Source organism: Hippocampus comes, unplaced genomic scaffold (genome assembly GCF_001891065.2).
Source record: "Hippocampus comes isolate QL1 unplaced genomic scaffold, H_comes_QL1_v1.1 scaffold22, whole genome shotgun sequence".
Lineage (NCBI taxonomy): Eukaryota > Metazoa > Chordata > Actinopteri > Syngnathiformes > Syngnathidae > Hippocampus > Hippocampus comes.
The window spans coordinates 1,127,184-1,144,768 of NW_017806175.1; the positions used below are offsets into that span (position 1 = coordinate 1,127,184).

The 17,585-nt window shown below is 39.8% G+C and overlaps 1 protein-coding gene across 1 annotated transcript; it reads right to left on the minus strand.

The window, feature by feature from the left end:
• Window positions 1–5,861: 5,861 nt before the first annotated feature.
• On the minus strand, window positions 5,862–17,054 carry lpla (lipoprotein lipase a). The gene is made up of 9 exons (XM_019897138.1): window positions 16,791–17,054; window positions 16,123–16,302; window positions 14,857–14,968; window positions 13,029–13,271; window positions 11,505–11,747; window positions 10,089–10,209; window positions 8,826–9,008; window positions 6,962–7,069; window positions 5,862–6,774 (listed from the first exon to the last, which is right to left on the minus strand). Exons 1-9 carry the CDS (start codon window positions 17,037–17,039, stop codon window positions 6,723–6,725), a joined length of 1,491 nt encoding a protein of 496 aa, XP_019752697.1. The 5' UTR covers window positions 17,040–17,054; the 3' UTR covers window positions 5,862–6,722.
• Between the last annotated feature and the right edge of the window lie 531 nt (window positions 17,055–17,585).

Genomic DNA, 17,585 nt, shown 5'->3' on the forward strand with positions numbered 1-17,585 from the left:
GTTTGTAAAGTCAATCATTACACTGTAGTGCGAGTGCAGTAAAAGCCCAGTCAGCGACATAATGACAAATTTAGACGTTGTTTAAACACCTGAGGGCTCTCAGTGAAAGCGTTTAGAACGCAGACCACCTACCTGCCTACATGCAGACTCCGCACAGGAAGGCCAGAGCCGGAATCGAACCCGTGACTTCAGGCGAACATGCTAATCAGTCGACCACCGTGCTCCCCTTGAGCACAAATTGTGCTGCACAATATATTACATTTAAAATAGTATAATAAACGGCAGTATGGTGGTAAAAGATTACATTACATTAGTTAATGCCATATTTATACTGAAAAATTTAAATGATTTTATGATGGAGCACGTTGGGAAAAGTTGCCTGACAGTAAGGCAAAAACATGCTCTTTAGGTCAAATATACATTTTAAATTGTTCATGTGTTTATTTTATTTTATTGGATTTAATTTCTAGTTTTTGCGTTATTTTAATGTTTTTATTCACTACAGCACAGTAAATACAAAATGTACTGTACAGATATTTAACACATTTCCCATAATGCCATGGGGTATTGCATGTAAACTTGGAACTGCGGAAAAAAACCCCGATGAGCACATCCTATGGGCGTATTTGCCCCGCCCCATTATTTTAGTGCAGCGAGCCATCATTGGTAATTCAGAGAGAATGAGCACCACTTCATTTTTTATGACAAAGCCCATCTCCCACCCCCGCGCAGTTAGTGTGCAAACTATGTTCACAATCCGAAAATGCGTTTTACTAGGTGCCTTACAGAGCAAATCTTTTTTTTTTTTTTTTACATATTTTTCGTCAACATAATTTCGAAGGCCTTCAGCATTTTCAATTGCAGTTGATGAATTCACCTTCCATGCAATAAACATCCCAAAACATGCGTTATCCTCCAAATAGAACTGTATAACTAGACATTATATATTTTTTATGTTGTGGTTGTCACATAGCTAAGATCTATCGACTCATAATGGATTTACGGGAGTTTTCATGAGTATAAAATACAATACTGTATATCCATTGGAAGTATGAATGAAGATGCAGCAATGTAATCTCAGGAAACACGACCACTCCACCAATTGGAGTGCTTTCAGGCATCTAGGGGCGTGGTTTGCATGTACCGGTAATAAAGACAAATTACTTTGTAAACAATGGCCTTTCCGGAAGAGATTAGGAAACTTTGCTTCAATCACCTTCCAGATTTTTCTTTCAAGTTTTTTTCCAAGCAGTTCTCATTGCCTCTATCTCACACTTATTTGGAAAACAAACTTGCTGGCCGGATTTAGTTTCTATATTACAATGTGAGGTTAATTAAAGTTGTGGCATGCTAAGGAGATAACAGCGTGTCAGCGGACAACTGACATTCCAGGACACAGGCTGCGAGGCAAAACACAAAGGGCCCCTTGAAGACATGTGGAGCCCCTTTTTCCTACCAGCGAGTACAGTTTCTCTGTCTACGCTGGTTGAATGTACATTAAAATATTTGTTGTGTTTACACAAGGCAAGCTCATCACGAAACTATCATTTCAGTTTAGATGTCAAATTTTTGTGAAAACGCCCTTAGAACCTTGTTGCTAACTGTCAATATCCAGCAGCTGGGTACACAGGACCCTCACGTTCATGTTGTTACAAACATAACATAGAGCAATTTACAAGTTCCTACACTAATCACAGTAGCCTGAACGCACCATCATTCATCTCCGAGTTAACGTTCCTCCACTTTTTAGCACTAGAATTAAGCCAATCATGCTACATACATGTTTACAACATTAGCATGTCAATAGTTGCAGCTAACACTTCTAACTACTAATTAACTAACTAACTAACTAACTGTGGGGTACACAGGACCCTCACGTTCATGTTGTTACAAACATAACATAGAGCAATTTACAAGTTCCTACACTAATCACAGTAGCCTGAACGCACCATCATTCATCTCCGAGTTAACGTTCCTCCACTTTTTAGCACTAGAATTAAGCCAATCATGCTACATACATGTTTACAACATTAGCATGTCAATAGTTGCAGCTAACACTTCTAACTACTAATTAACTAACTAACTAACTAACTAACTTTTCACAAGTAAATGTCGACTGGGGGCTCCTTTGGCAACTCACCAAAAATTGAATCGGTGAGGTCTCGCTCCAAAGACGTCACATAGCGAACTGCTGCATTCAACATCACTAAGCAAAGAAAGCCGAATCTCCAGGCTTTCATTGCTTTTGACAGCTTTGTTCAGAAAGTGTCTTCAACCGCGTCGGAAGATGCAGAAGAGTGAGTAAGTAAATCCTAGTTTGTTTGTTTTTTTTAAATGGAATAATCCCGTTTGGAGCGTCGTGTTGCGCAGAGCGCGCAGGCATGTGGTCCACCTTGAACCGAGTCCGCGTCTTAAATAGAACCTGAGCCGCCCCATTGGTTGTCAAACTCAGGGCGGAGAATGGAAACATACCCTGGTTTGTAAAGTCAATCATTACACTGTAGTGCGAGTGCAGTAAAAGCCCAGTCAGCGACATAATGACAAATTTAGACGTTGTTTAAACACCTGAGGGCTCTCAGTGAAAGCGTTTAGAACGCAGACCACCTACCTGCCTACATGCAGACTCCGCACAGGAAGGCCAGAGCCGGAATCGAACCCGTGACTTCAGGCGAACATGCTAATCAGTCGACCACCGTGCTCCCCATGAGCACAAATTGTGCTGCACAATATATTACATTTAAAATAGTATAATAAACGGCAGTATGGTGGTAAAAGATTACATTACATTAGTTAATGCCATATTTATACTGAAAAATTTAAATGATTTTATGATGGAGCACGTTGGGAAAAGTTGCCTGACAGTAAGGCAAAAACATGCTCTTTAGGTCAAATATACATTTTAAATTGTTCATGTGTTTATTTTATTTTATTGGATTTAATTTCTAGTTTTTGCGTTATTTTAATGTTTTTATTCACTACAGCACAGTAAATACAAAATGTACTGTACAGATATTTAACACATTTCCCATAATGCCATGGGGTATTGCATGTAAACTTGGAACTGCGGAAAAAAACCCCGATGAGCACATCCTATGGGCGTATTTGCCCCTCCCCATTATTTTAGTGCAGCGAGCCATCATTGGTAATTCAGAGAGCGAATGAACCACCTCATTTTTTATTACAAAGCCCATCTCCCACTTCCGCACACAGTGTGCAAGCTATATTCACAATCCGAAAAATGCATTTTACCAGGGTGCCTTACAGAGCAGATCTTTTTTTTTTTTTTTTTTTTTTTTAATTTTTTTAGACATTATATATTTTTTATGTTGTGGTTGTCACATAGCTAAGATCTATCGACTCATAATGGATTTACGGGAGTTTTCATGAGTATAAAATACAATACTGTATATCCATTGGAAGTATGAATGAAGATGCAGCAATGTAATCTCAGGAAACACGACCACTCCACCAATTGGAGTGCTTTCAGGCATCTAGGGGCGTGGTTTTGCATGTAATAAAGACAAATTACTTTGTAAACAATGGCCTTTCCGGAAGGGATGAGGAAACTTTGCTTCAATCACCTTCCAGATTTTTCCAGGCAGTTTTCATTGCCTCTGTACCACACTTATTTGGAAAACAAACTTGCTGGCCGGATTTAGTTTCTATGTTACAATGTGAGGTTAATTAAAGTTGTGGCATGCTAAGGAGATAACAGCGTGTCAGCGGACAACTGACATTCCAGGACACAGGCTGCGAGGCAAAACACAAAGGGCCCCTTGAAGACATGTGGAGCCCCTTTTTCCTACCAGCTCCTGCTGTTGCCATGCTATCAATTCACAAAAAAGCGATCAGAGCCAAAGTACATTGTTAAAAAAAAAAAAAAAACAACGAAAATATCATTTCAGTTTAGATATCAAATGTTTGAGAAAACGCCCTAGGAACATTGTTGCTAACTGTCAATATCCAGCAGCTGGGATTGATTTTTATGGTGTGGTGACACACTACTCTAGTTTTATCTTTCTCCAAAGTACCAAAAGTACAGAACGAAATGCTCACCAGAAAGGCAAACATGCCAGCTGCACGCTGTGTGTGGGCTCACAACATACATTGGATGGCAACACAAAAATGGACAAGGTCACGGCTGAAACGATGCCAACATGTTTGCTGACAGCGGAAGAGGACGAACAACCAACATTCCCCTCGAAAAGTATTCGATCGACAATGCATCATATTCAGGCAACCCGTTGAATGTCATTTTTGTTACGTGACTGCCCCTCCCTACATGACGGCCGTACACCCCTCCACCAAATTTTGTTTCCAGCACGTACCTGAAGATCAGCGGTGTCAAACTCACTTTTGTCCCGGGCCACTTTGGAGTTAGGTCTTCCCTCGGAGGACCGTTATGACAGTGAAACCATATAAATGTTTAATCGTCTCATCGTATTATTACTTGTACACAACAAATTGTTGGATGGCTAGTTTTGAAATCAGTCAACTACAATAGTTTGTTGAATTATTGTTCAAGTGAGTGAAAACAGGGAAGCAAAATTTTTGCAAAATTATGACATTATGAAACATGAAATTTGACATTTAGCTACAGATTTTATCAATGATCATGCAAGTTGACATGCTTGATTTGCTTCCGCGGGCCACATAAAATGAGGTGGTGGGCCGGATATTCAATGTAAAAGGCGGCACCTGAACAACTTGAAATACCCACCATGTTCCAATCATTTTGCTCACTTGTAAAGTGGGTTGCTGGTGATTAAGAAAAAGACGACATAATTGTAAATTCATTTTCAAGTCGGATTAAAAAAAGGACATTGTGGGTAGAAATCAGACGTTTATAGCTTCATCCAGGTAGGGGATTTACTGTATTCGCCACTTCCGCAGCGCTGCAACTACCGAGCTAGCTCCGACCAAACCAACACAGCTAGCTAAAAAAAAAAAAAAAGGGGGGGGGGTACGATGTATTTTCTTGAAGGTTTTTGGGCGTTTATTTTCAGATAAATAATGATTATGAACTGCTAAAGTAAAGACAATTGGCGTTTAATGTTGGAATGGACCCAAGTCTGGATTCCAAGTACTGTATGTGCAGTACATTTTTCGTATATTTGTGAAGTGGGAGCTCCCACGCCCGCCGCTGATCTAGTCAATTAATTTTCCATAGCGTTTTGTCGTCATTAGAGCTGGAGTCCATCCCTGATGAGATAGATTCGAATCTGCCCGAGTGGAGACCAATGGCTGATCACTCACAATTATTTGGCCTTCAATTCAATGACATCACACGTGTTATCACAACGCTGTATTCCACATTATGCTCTCTGGGCACAATACGCTAATAATCTTCTCCCCACGAGCACACGCCACGTGTTGCTGCAGCTGTTCCGCTGCAATTCTTCTGCGAACTTGAATAATTTTTCCTCGAAAATCTGTGGCCCGCTGATTTTCCCAGCCTTGTGGGATCTCACACCCCGCTGTACAAATGCCAGGTTTTTGCGAGACCGAGATTAATCATTTCAAAACTTTCCCCACCAATAATATGAACTAATGTGTACACAGCCCAATTGAAACATTTCTTGTTTCGTATATATCCTGCGGTTGCACCATTTTTTTTTTTGTTTTGCCTTGTTGAGAATGATTTTTTTTGGGGGGGGGGCACGAAAAGCAGCATGAGCAGTCAGAATGTTATTTTCTATCTTTATTAAACCACCTCGGGCTCTTTCTTATTACAGTGCACTGCAAATCAATTGATAAATGCGCTCAACAGCAGGCATGGAGATCCATTGGATCTCACGTTCAAACAGCTGGCATATTAAAGAATAATCACAGAACGGCTTTTTATAAAAATACAGACAACGGAAGCATGACAAAATATATTACAGCTTGATATACAAATATATAAATGTACATTCAATAAATATAATACGGTGTATTCTGGGCATGTGTTCTGGCTATGGTGTTGGAAGGTCCATGACAAAGTCCAACAGCTTGCATGTGTATTTTTATTTCCAGCAATCATGTAACTTGTGTGGCCTTTGAAAGTTAGGCAGCAATCGCAAACTGGGCATAATTGTTGTTGTTGTTGTTTGACAAAAGCGTTTTCAAGTGACCTGTGATACAATAACCAAAAGGCAATCCAATCCAATGAACATAATTCGGAAGTCCAAATATAAAACAGATTTTTTCTTTATTTTTTTTGGTTTCTTTTTTTTTTTTATATATATATATATAAAAATGGTATTTACAAGACCAATGTGATTCAGTAGATAGTCAATAACTCTTTGGTCCCCGTGGTTTGTTGGCGGTTAGTAGTTTGGCGAAGGGACAAAATCAAAAAAAATCAGCGTTTTTCATTTTTACGACAAACACTACAAAAATGTGCCTAAATTACCCCTCTCACGATTAACTACTCAAATGAGCAATAATTCAAAAGTCATTCAGGCACAGCAAGTGTGTATAAAGAACATACAGTTAAGCATAGACACACGAAAAGCAAACGTGTTCAAATGGGCACATCATCACTTGTGTAACATTTTTTTTTCTCCAAGGTTCAGAATCTAATTTCTATGCAGTAAGCGTGTGCTTTGATTGCCAATTCCCATGAAGTTTTGTGCTTTTGTCCCTCTTTGGCTGTGCACGTTCATCTTGATGATGTGCAGAACGATGATTATGATGATGATGATGATGATGGTGGTCGTGGTGGTGGTGCGAGTGCATCTTTAAGCGTCAGTCTGACCAAACAGACTCCCCTGCGTCTTGATTTTGTGCATCCTGCAGAAAGGGGAAGACAAACTAATGAACAGCTGGAGTTGCCAAGCCTACTGAAATCAAATCTGTGTCAAATTTGGTTTGATATCTGATCAGACCCTGCGCAGACCCTGAGAGACAATTGGAATAAAATGATGCCCATGATAAGAAAAATGCAGGTTGGAAAAAAAAAATTTCCTCTTGAACTTACAATCTTTCTTTACGACTCAGGTTATCTTCTTTGGATTTGACAAACACTGCAGCTTCTCCTCCTCGAACCAGGTCAGAGAACTCCGCTTCCTTTGCACGGAAGCTCACCCTGCAATGATCATAATAATCATAATTTAAACTGCAAGCATTTTCATGGTCAATCGTTGAAACAATCACCAAACTTATTATAACATGTTGTAGGCAAATGAGAAAGTAAAATCCCAGCAAACAAAACAGAAAAGATCCTGACTGTCGGTTGAAGTTGTAATATCACCATGCACCACTAGATGGCAGATGTCTTAGTTGTGTTTACATTGGGCCTTTTACTGCCCTAACACTACAACCTGAGTAGGCCTAATATATATATATTTTTTTTTTGCAGATTTGGAAGGATATGCGGGGACATTCTACTTCGATAATATTTCAAATTTGAGTGAATCAAAATCAGTTCTTGCACTTAATGTTTGTTTGCCGTTCAGCAGTTTTGTGCCGTCCTTGAATGTGTTGTGTAAGATATTCTTTTGCACTGAGGAAAAAAAAAAAAATAACCCACAGAATGTGGTTATTTGTATTTGCTTCAAAACTTTAACTGGTTAGGATACTGGATCTTCGAGTACATGCATTGAAGAATGTCTTGTGAAATTTTAAATATGTATTATGAAGAGCAATCGTAGTGATCAAAAATTGTGGCCATTCCTGATTTAAGCCATCAGTGCAGTAGTATGTATAATGATGAAATGCTCTTTCCACAAGATGGCAGAAAGTACAATGGACCCGTGGATTAACATGTTACCATTCATATGACAGAAATTTCACGAGCAATTAAATTTGAGATGAGAGCATTATTATTTTAGTATGTATACTTTCTATGTCATTTTTGTTTTGCTGTGAGATTTTGCTCATGTAAAATATGTGCCTTGGCTCCCATAAAAGGTTGTGAAACACTGCTTCAGTGTATCTGTTTTCAATCAGGCTCAGTTGGACGAATTCCACAGCAGTAGTTTGCCAAAATGTTACCCAAAATGGTGGCATTAACTCAAAATGGCAGACTTCCCGTTCAATTTCAGACATGCTTCCTTGAAACCTTTTTTTTGTGTGTGTTCTGTCGTGATGAACATGTCCACTCAATTTCAGGTTGGTTGGTGAAACTGCTGCCTGGGGAGAGTTACTCGCATAAATTCATTTCACTTCGATTCATTCAAGAGACGGCTCGTAATTTGAAAAACCCGTGCACGCATATGTCACGGGGCCACATTCTGTCTGCTTTTTGTGACATGTTGTTTCGTAGTGTTTGTTAAATACACTATATGTCTGAGCCTGGGCTATAAGAGTCTTGGATTTTTTTTCATTAAAGTTCATCTTTATTTTGTTTTGACTTTTATCCTTTAAATTCAGTTAGTTTTAATTTGTTTTTGCAGTATGGTTTTTTTTTTAGTTTATAGTTTTGTTTCTGGGAAAAGGCTTTGTTTTAGTTCAGTTTTCGTTAGTTTTAGTATTAGTTTTTTTTTTTTTTAATATGGAGTATTTGTTGAGTGCAAGATAGAAAAAGGATACTAAATATTGTGTACTACAATAAAGTAAATTCTCAAACTACTGTTTGACCTTCTTCTGGATGGACATTATCAATCATGAAATTAAAACATTTAAAATACATTTACATTTTCACTATAATGAAAGTTAGTTTTAGTTTTATAAACAGAAGGTGTATTTTCAGTTAGTTTTTTTTAAAGCATTTTCTTTTTTATTTTATTTTGTTCAATTTTTTGCTCAACTTTAATTTGAGTTGTTTCATTCCTTTCTATTATCTATCATAACCTTGCTCTTGACTCATCAAAAGTTGCCAACACTGGACGAAAGGGACTTACTTAGACTGGGTCTCGCCCGACTTGATTCGCAGCTTTCGGATGTAGAACTTGTTGCTGCCCCGCCAGTCCGGCCAGCTGAAGATGGAGTCCTTCTCCCAGCGCAGCTTGACGATCATGAGGTCTCCGATATCCACGTCGGTGGTGATGAGGAAGGACACGGTGCTGTTGTGGTTCATGACTGGCCTGCAGGGGATGGACGGGGGATGGGGGAGTTAGGTGGGTGAGCGCTCGGATGTCATCGACATTTTAAATTTGGAAGCAAAAATGTGGGCAAGATAAAACACCGTTTTATCCATGGCAGATAGTTTGTATACATTAAATAATAATGTTTGCTTTAAATCCAGGTTTTGAAGAGTATTGTTGATCCTTGGATAGTCATCACAAACAAAGCAATGCAATATATTTAATCTATATACAGTTTCATATTTCTGTTAATATATTATTTCTTCATGTATAGTTGTCACTCAACTGCTGGCATTTATTTACATGTATCATTACTGCTGACTATACTGGTCAACAAATCTTTACGCATTTTTTAAATGAGTGATACAAGTAAAATTTTCAAGATTTTATTTTGAATTTTTTGGTGCTGATTCCAAATCTGCCTTTTTTCTTCTCGAGCACATCAATCAGGTTTTCTGACTCATGATATAATCGCAATAATATAATATGTAATATGTTTTGTAATATTTATGAGCTAACGGTTAGGGCCAGAAACAGGTGAAATTTTGCACTTAAACGTCACAGCTAAAAATCACAAAATCCGTATACAACTTTTAAAAGTCAAACTTGGAAAAAAAAAAAAGCAAATATCTCAACAATGATGTCCTGTGAAGACATGTTTTGAATCGGCGTCCAAAATATATTCAGGGACACATTATGCCATCACATCTGATTAAAATGTGCTGTTCTTGATGCTCGTCACATTGACTTCTGTTTGCATAATTTATTCATGTAGTTTGCCATTCACATCCGCATAGAGTATTATGCACAGTACCCATTTATATTCTGCCACTGTACATACGTACATTGATATTGTGGATTGTTCACTGAAAGTTAAGTGTTGCTAATCTTGAGTGCGGCTAATTTAAGACTTAAACCCTTTCATGCACCCTGTAACCTGATAACATGATAGATAAGCTGTCCACTGTAGTAACCTCTGTCCCTGAAAGGCTTAAGAATAAATCCATTTAAAAAAAATAAATAAATAAATAAAATAAATGCACCAGCATTATTGTACACAATCAAGTGTCACATACGTACAGGACGAAGGATATGTCTTCTTTCTCTCCATGGGTTCCATACAGGGAAACTTTTATGGGCTGCTCATTGAAGGTCAGTCTTCGGTCGCTGAACATGTGCATCTTCACTTGGTAGTGGAAAACTGAAAAGACATGCACATTATATGTTACACTTAGTAGAATTTAATCAGTTGGCACATTTCAACGATTCCGCATCTGCTGTGATTTCAAATGACAAAAGCTTGAATGCAAGTTTCTGTAGCTTTGTGAAAGGAAGTGGATTTTTCTGTTCCACATTTGATATGAACACTTCTCAACACACATTCCTACCTCAAGCAGTGGACAATTTTGGAATAAGATGTCCTGTGCCACCCCCGGGTCGCTAAAATATCTCTTCACGTACCCTCCTGAATACTTCCAGTTTAATGTCGCCTTTGAGTGTCTGAGCGTAAGCTGTGGTCCAAATCAGCTCTTGTGCAAATGTGCTCGTTGTGTTTGTGTTTCACTGTTCTCCATGTGTTAGTAAATGGCTGAAAATTGCATCGGTGACTGTGGATTCCCATGGCACAAAAAGACTCGAGGAGTGCCACAAAAAACACGTTTTATTAAAAGTCATCCCCAAAATGTAACAGCAGGCAACACTTCCCCCGATGTTTACCTTTGTAGGGCATCTTTTCCCGAGTCTTGAGGTACATCATGGCACTGCGTGCCGTGCGGACCTTGTTGATGTTGTAGCCGATTTTGTTGCAGCGGTTCTTGCGGCAGCTGAGGCACAGGCCCTTGTTGAAAGACTCGCGCGAGTTGCAGCGGTAGGCCATGCTCTGTTGCTGCGTGTTGAGGAGGGAGTCGATGAACAGGTGGATGGAGCGCTCGTGGGAGCACTTGACAAGTTGGTCCATGTCTGCTCATGTGACACACACACGCACACAGGGGAGAGATTTTTGCTTCATCCAAAAAAATTTAGATTAGAAGGAAAAAAAAAGCATTCTTTTCATGTACACTGTCATGATGGATATAAAACGTTACTTTTCCATGACAAAAAAAAAAAAATAAGATGTCCTGTGCCACCCCCGAGTCGCTAAAATATCTCTTCACGTACCCTCCTGAATACTTCCAGTTTAATGACGCCTTTGAGTGTCTGAGCGTAAGCTGTGGTCCAAATCAGCTCCTGTGTAAAAGTGCTCGTTGTGTTTGTGTTTCCCTGTTCTCCATGTGTTAGTAAATGGCTGAAAATTGCATCGGTGACTGTGGCTCGCCTTTCCCACGTGAGGGCATTACTCTAAGTATACGTTAAAAAAAAAAAAAAAAAACGATACCAAAAACTATATAGTAGGGATTCCCATGGCAAAAAAAGACTCGAGGAGTTCCACAAAAAACACGTTTTATTAAAAGTCATCCCCAAAATGTAACAGCAGGCAACACTTCCCCCGATGTTTACCTTTGTAGGGCATCTTTTCCCGAGTCTTGAGGTACATCATGGCACTGCGTGCCGTGCGGACCTTGTTGATGTTGTAGCCGATTTTGTTGCAGCGGTTCTTGCGACAGCTGAGGCACAGGCCCTTGTTGAAAGACTCGCGCGAGTTGCAGCGGTAGGCCATGCTCTGTTGCTGCGTGTTGAGGAGGGAGTCGATGAACAAGTGGATGGAGCGCTCGTGGGAGCACTTGACAAGTTGGTCCATGTCTGCTCATATGACACACACGCACACAGGGGAGAGATTTTTGCTTCATCCCAAAAAATTTAGATTAGAAGGAAAAAAAAAAGCATTCTTTTCATGTACACTGTCATGATGGATATAAAACGTTACTTTTCCATGACAAAAAAAAAAAAATGAAACTTGAGTGTTGACGTGATGCATCTGGACGGAAAGACTAAGGTCTCGTATGACGGGGAGGAGCTAAGTTTAGCCTGGGTTAGTAGCGGAAGTTACGGAGAGTCTTTCCCGTGTAGCTGCGCACTTCCAGTGCACTTTTTCAAACTCAAATAATCTACAAGCCATTTATTTTTAAAGCTAATGTAGTGAGATGATCTTGAAGTGAAAATATTTTTACGGGGGTGTCAAGCACTCCCGGAGGGAAGAGACTTCTGTCAAGGTCGAACAATTAATCCCTCCTAGTAACATGCACAAGAGAAATAGCATGTAAGATTGTTTTGCTCTTAGTAAAAGTTTTTTTTTTGTTTTTTTTTTAAAAAGAAGAGGGAAAAAAACAACAGACTTGAGTGTTGCAATTTCTCATGTGGCAGAGGCCAGGGTCCGACTTCAGTGCTCTCGGTGGTGGTAACGTGTCATAGAAAGTGGTTAAACCCAGTGAACAATTTCGGAGAAACCTTAAATTTTGTATTTTCACAGCCAAGATAAAATCAGCAGGTTTCCACAAAAGTGGATAGTACATAATACCTGTACAGACGAAAACATAATCTCCAGTCTGGTTCTTTTAATTTAGTGCACGTGACAAAAAAAAAAAAAACCCGAAAGCTTTTTTCGCATGACTCAAAAATCTAATCCGATTTCGACTCCTTGTACATTTTGTATCAAATCCGACTAGACACCCTTGAGAACAGTTACCGCCAGATGATATCACTCACTTTCTGCTCTGCTAGGTGAATGCTGTACAGTCAAGTGAGTGAAGCAGCAAATCATCGAACAAGGCTTTCATCTCAGCACAAGCCAAACAGCCCCGTGTGATCTACTGTAAATTCTTTATGTTGAGAGACCAGAGAACAAACGTGTCTTGCGATTGCATGTGAGAAGCCAAAATCGTCGGTGGCATAAAATGAATAGCCTCCCCCGCCTACATTGTTTTTATTGGAAGACCATCTAAGCGGTGTCTCATTGTTTCAACAGCTGGAATGTGAATCCAGGTTCAAGATGTAAATACTGCACAATGCAAGTCCGAATGTAAAGAAGCTTATGGTCTTAATACAAAGCCGATGTGAGCGAGCAGAGGAGAGTACAGGACTTACTTTGCAGGCCCTTGAGGCCTTCCAGGGCAATCCCCTTCAGAGTGTTCTGGATGTCGCAGCCCGGTTGGAAGGCGCCTCCGTTGGGGTAGATGTCGATGTGGCCCACGGGCTTCTGGATCCCGATGCTGCGGCCCGGCGAGCCTCGGGTGTTGGTGTGCAGGACGTCCACAAACTGGGCGTCGTCTCTGGACAGTGTGTTCTGGTCTTCGGCGTGCTCGAATGTGGGACCGGCGGGATCCAGTCCTGCAATACAATACATCTTTATTCATATAGTGATTCCATAACAGCTGCAACTGTAAAAAAAAAAAAAACACTTTCCATAACATATAATGTGGTGATTGTCATGTCACAGCGTTACACAGACAACGTTGTCAACTGCTTTGACCTGTTTTCTAGTCTGGAGAACCACTTAAGTGCAGAGAATTGGAAAATCATGGTAAGCGGGTCAGAGGTTTTAAAGATGGATTACTGGCAAATAAAGGATTGGGCCCACTGGTTGGCACTAACAGTGCATGTGCATACATTTACATACTCGGAATGTCAGAGCCAACAGATTATGTTTGACTGGTATGCAGGGTTAGCAAAATTATTGCTTCCAGTCACGCGTCGGTAAAGTGTCCCACAATTCATAAGGCAGACCGCCACTGTGAACATGGGAATTGACAAAGATAATAATGCTCGGTTTTGATTGACACTGGAGATTGACAATGTGGGAAATGTACCTTCAATTTTGTGAAGAATTACGTTTACCGTGAGAAAAAGAAAAAAAAAACATTTTACAAATCCACCTCTATCTGACAATCTTTTTTTAGAATACATTTTCAAGATAAAATATTAAGACACTTCCTGAAAACGATATTTTTCTAAGGGGTCGGTGTGCTGTTAAAGTTTTCTAAAGGGGAATATGTGGATTGAATAGTAAAAGTTGGGAACACTTGTGTATGGAAAAACTCGAAATTGAGCATGAATATCTTTTTTAGGCTATTTTTTTGTGTTGGACCTAATTAGAATATGTGGGTAAAATACACTTTTTAAACACATTGTAAAGGTATTTGAACATGAAAAAAAAAAAATCAAGCATTGAATTTATAAAAAACATTGTTTGTATTGGAGTCTCTGTGCGTTAGATGTGCCTTTAAGAGGCGGGGCCTTCTGAAATGGTGTGTGACATCAACAAGTCTGCAAGTGAGTGTCGAGGCGTGAGCTGTGGCTGACAGCAGCAACCACGTGAGTGAGTGCATTCGGTTTATTTGTTCAGTTGTTCTCTTAGAGTTAAAAAAGCAACTCAAAAGTGCATCGGCCACTATGGGTCTCCTTTCCCACACGTGAGGGCATTAGAGAAAGTAAATATACAGTAAAAACTTGTGCTTAAAACAGTTATTCTTAAAAGTGTAGTATGCAGGCTCCCTCTAGTGGTAAGAGAAGAATCACTGAATCCAATGTTCGACCAATGCATAACATAACGGTTATCTTCAACTTTTTATTCATCCTGTTCAGTGTACAGTATATACGTGAAGTAAAGCTCAGTTGTATTTAACTTGAAAGTACAATACATTTGCATTCATCTTTTACAACTGTTTTGTTTTAATATATTTATTGCGGTACAATTTCAGATCATTAAGTGCAGCGTTAATGTTCAAAATCTGCATAGCGGCTGACGATAATATTGTTGTTTTATTATTTGTTTTATATTTATTATTATTTTTCGAAGAACACCTGAGAGATGTAAATGATGAAACATTATACCTTACATTGTGCGATTGAGTATATTGAACTCCTGAACGGCTATATCCGCATGAATAAGTAGTAATGGACATGTTCGGTTTACCTGTGATCCTGCTGATCTTGTGGTCGGTGAGGTACCCCGCAATCCCGGCCACGTGCGCCCCCAGACTGTAACCCAGCAGGTGGATCTTGTCCCAGGGAAGCTGCAGTTCTTTCTGAAGGGGTCACGACAGCAACAACCGACAAAGAGACTACACTTAATATACTCGCACACTTACATGAGGATTAGAAACTAATAACTGGCAGTAAGTACGAGGTCCGAAAGGCCCCGTGGCTACTTGTGTTTACAAGCTTTACTGTTGTTCGGAATGTAATTGGGGATTAAAGGAATTGAGTAGTCTGCCCAAAAAATATAAACTTCCACTAAGGAGTCATGCAAAAGTAAGGGGAGAAAAAAAAAATAAATTCCAGTCATTGCTGGAACATTTTTGAAAACGTATGTCACGCTTAACGAAAAAGTGATCCTTGTAAAAGAGGCTTGTAAATAGTCTTTAGAGGAAAATCACAAGATGCAGAACAACATTTTAAAGCACAGCGTCATTAACTAATAATTGGTCACATGAACATAATCTGTTGTAATACTTGGAATGTCAACGCTGGTCCATTATTGCGATATCTTACAAGTCTGCTCATCTTCAACCAGCATTAAAGTGCTAAAGTTGTGCTAGCTGTGCTAAAAAGTGAATTAACAGCACTTTAGTTCTTTTAACGTTTGATAGATTTCTTGGTAATTGCCACATAATTAAAAAAAAAAAGGTACAATCCAGTTGTCTTCCATTGGTGAAATTTACTTTCAGTTGTGCTATTTAAGTCACATTGCCCCCACCCGATAATTCAAAGAAATGGTTTGTTTATTTTACAATACTGTCCGTGAACCTTGATGTAGCCTGCTAACATAAAAAAACAAGCACAAATATATACTCTCCACTGTGACTTTTGAAAAGTGCCTCTATTTATTTTCTTTTCTGCCATTTGAGTCACAATGGAAAGCATCCTTTCTGGAAAAAAAAAATATAGTAAAATGGTACATCAACCGTACTGAATGTTCTTCATTTCATTGTATTAGATTGATGGCCTACCAAGGCTTTTTCTAAATAGAAATATTTTCTCAAATTCTGACTTTACTCTTATGTTAGTCTAGTTTTTGTTTTTTGCTGGTAGGTCAATTATCTCATTGCGAGGTACAGTATGTAAGGTCCTTTTTAAACCAAAGGGTCCCAATTCAAAAAAATAAAAAACAAACCCCCACACTATACATTCATTAGGTGATTTCATGTTCATCCACGTTTTAATACACTGGTTATCTCACTTGTATCCAGGTAACAAATTTGGCCACGTCTCGGCCCGCCAACTTGGTGTAGGCTGCGGAGGTTGAGTAGTGCTGGTTAGCGCGCGTCAGCCAGTCCACCACGATCACGTTGGCGTTGGGTACGCGCTCGTACAGAGCCGACACCAGTTTGGGCACCCAGCTCTCAAACATGCCTGTTACCTACATCGTATCAACACACACACATGCAAGAGTGAGGTCAGCTGGCTAGTGGTTGGATTGATTTCCAAGTGGCAATATGCAATCATGTGTCATTTGGTTTACAATGAATTCCAGTTTAAAATGGGGGAACACCTCCCCAAAGGTAAGAATCTGCAGACAAACATTTTTTCCTGTAGCAGCACTTGTGAAGTAAATAAGGTGGTCCATATACGTGGCATAAATAGATCTTTTTGGCTCTACATTTCCTCACAACTGCAGTTGACTAGCAACCAGTCCAGGGTGCACTCCCTCGCTCACTCAAAGCCAGCTAGGATAGGCTCCAGCTCACCCATGACCCTAGTGAAGATAAATGCCGTAGAAAATGGATGGATTTCCTAACAAACCTCACCAAACAGCAATCCATCCAGTCAGGCGGCATTCCAAATAAAACCTCATTCCACATGTCGGGTAGGGGGTCAAGAGGTGTTTTGTTGTGAATGTGCACGTACCGTCCAGCCATGGATGATGACAAATGTCTGCGTTTGCGCATTGAACTTGCACTCCTGGATGGTGTCGGGCCTCCCGGCCACAATGTAGCACATGTCATCATCTGGAGTGTCGGCCGAGCGCAGGGAGAATTTGGACACGATGTCTGTGTAATCCGTGAGCCACTCGGTGGTGGTGACAGGCAGGGAGGTGGGGGTGACGCTGCCGTTCACTGTTGTAACACATGCAGACACACTAATATGAGAGGTCATAGGGGCACAAAAGACCTGCACAGTGTATGATTAATCAGGTCCAATCCTATTTTTTTTTTTTTTTTTCGGCCGAGCGCAGGGAGAATTTGGACACGATGTCTGTGTAATCCGTGAGCCACTCGGTGGTGGTGACAGGCAGGGAGGTGGGGGTGACGCTGCCGTTCACTGTTGTAACACATGCACACACACACTAATATGAGAGGTCATAGGGGCACAAAAGACCTGCACAGTGTATGATTAATCAGGTCCAATCCTATTTTTTTTTTTTTTTTAGTCATGCTTACATACTTTCTAGTTTTTTTTTTCAACTAGATTCGGTAGTTTTTCGTAATTGTGTTCATTAAAGAAAAGCAGTTTTAGTAGCTTTTAAGTGAAAACGGTTTATTCATTACTTAAAAACCATGCCTGTATTATTGTGAGATACCCTTTATAGGTTCCACGTAATCCTAATCTGTAAAAGGCAAAAGCATTATGTTGAGTGTGTGTGTGTGTGTGTGTGTGTGTGTGGGCGCGCGCGCGTGTGTGTGGATGTTTTCTTTTTGGTTC

Excerpts from the sequence above, each read along its gene's own strand:
- lpla (XM_019897138.1), bottom strand. The coding sequence starts at position 17,039 with ATGACCTCTCATATTAGTGTGTCTGCATGTGTTACAACAGTGAACGGC. Across the intron at positions 9,009-10,088 it reads GAAGACATATCCTTCGTCCT|GCCAGTCATGAACCACAACA; the intron begins GTACGTATGTGA and ends CATCCCCTGCAG. Across the intron at positions 6,775-6,961 it reads CTGAGTCGTAAAGAAAGATT|GATGCACAAAATCAAGACGC; the intron begins GTAAGTTCAAGA and ends CCCTTTCTGCAG.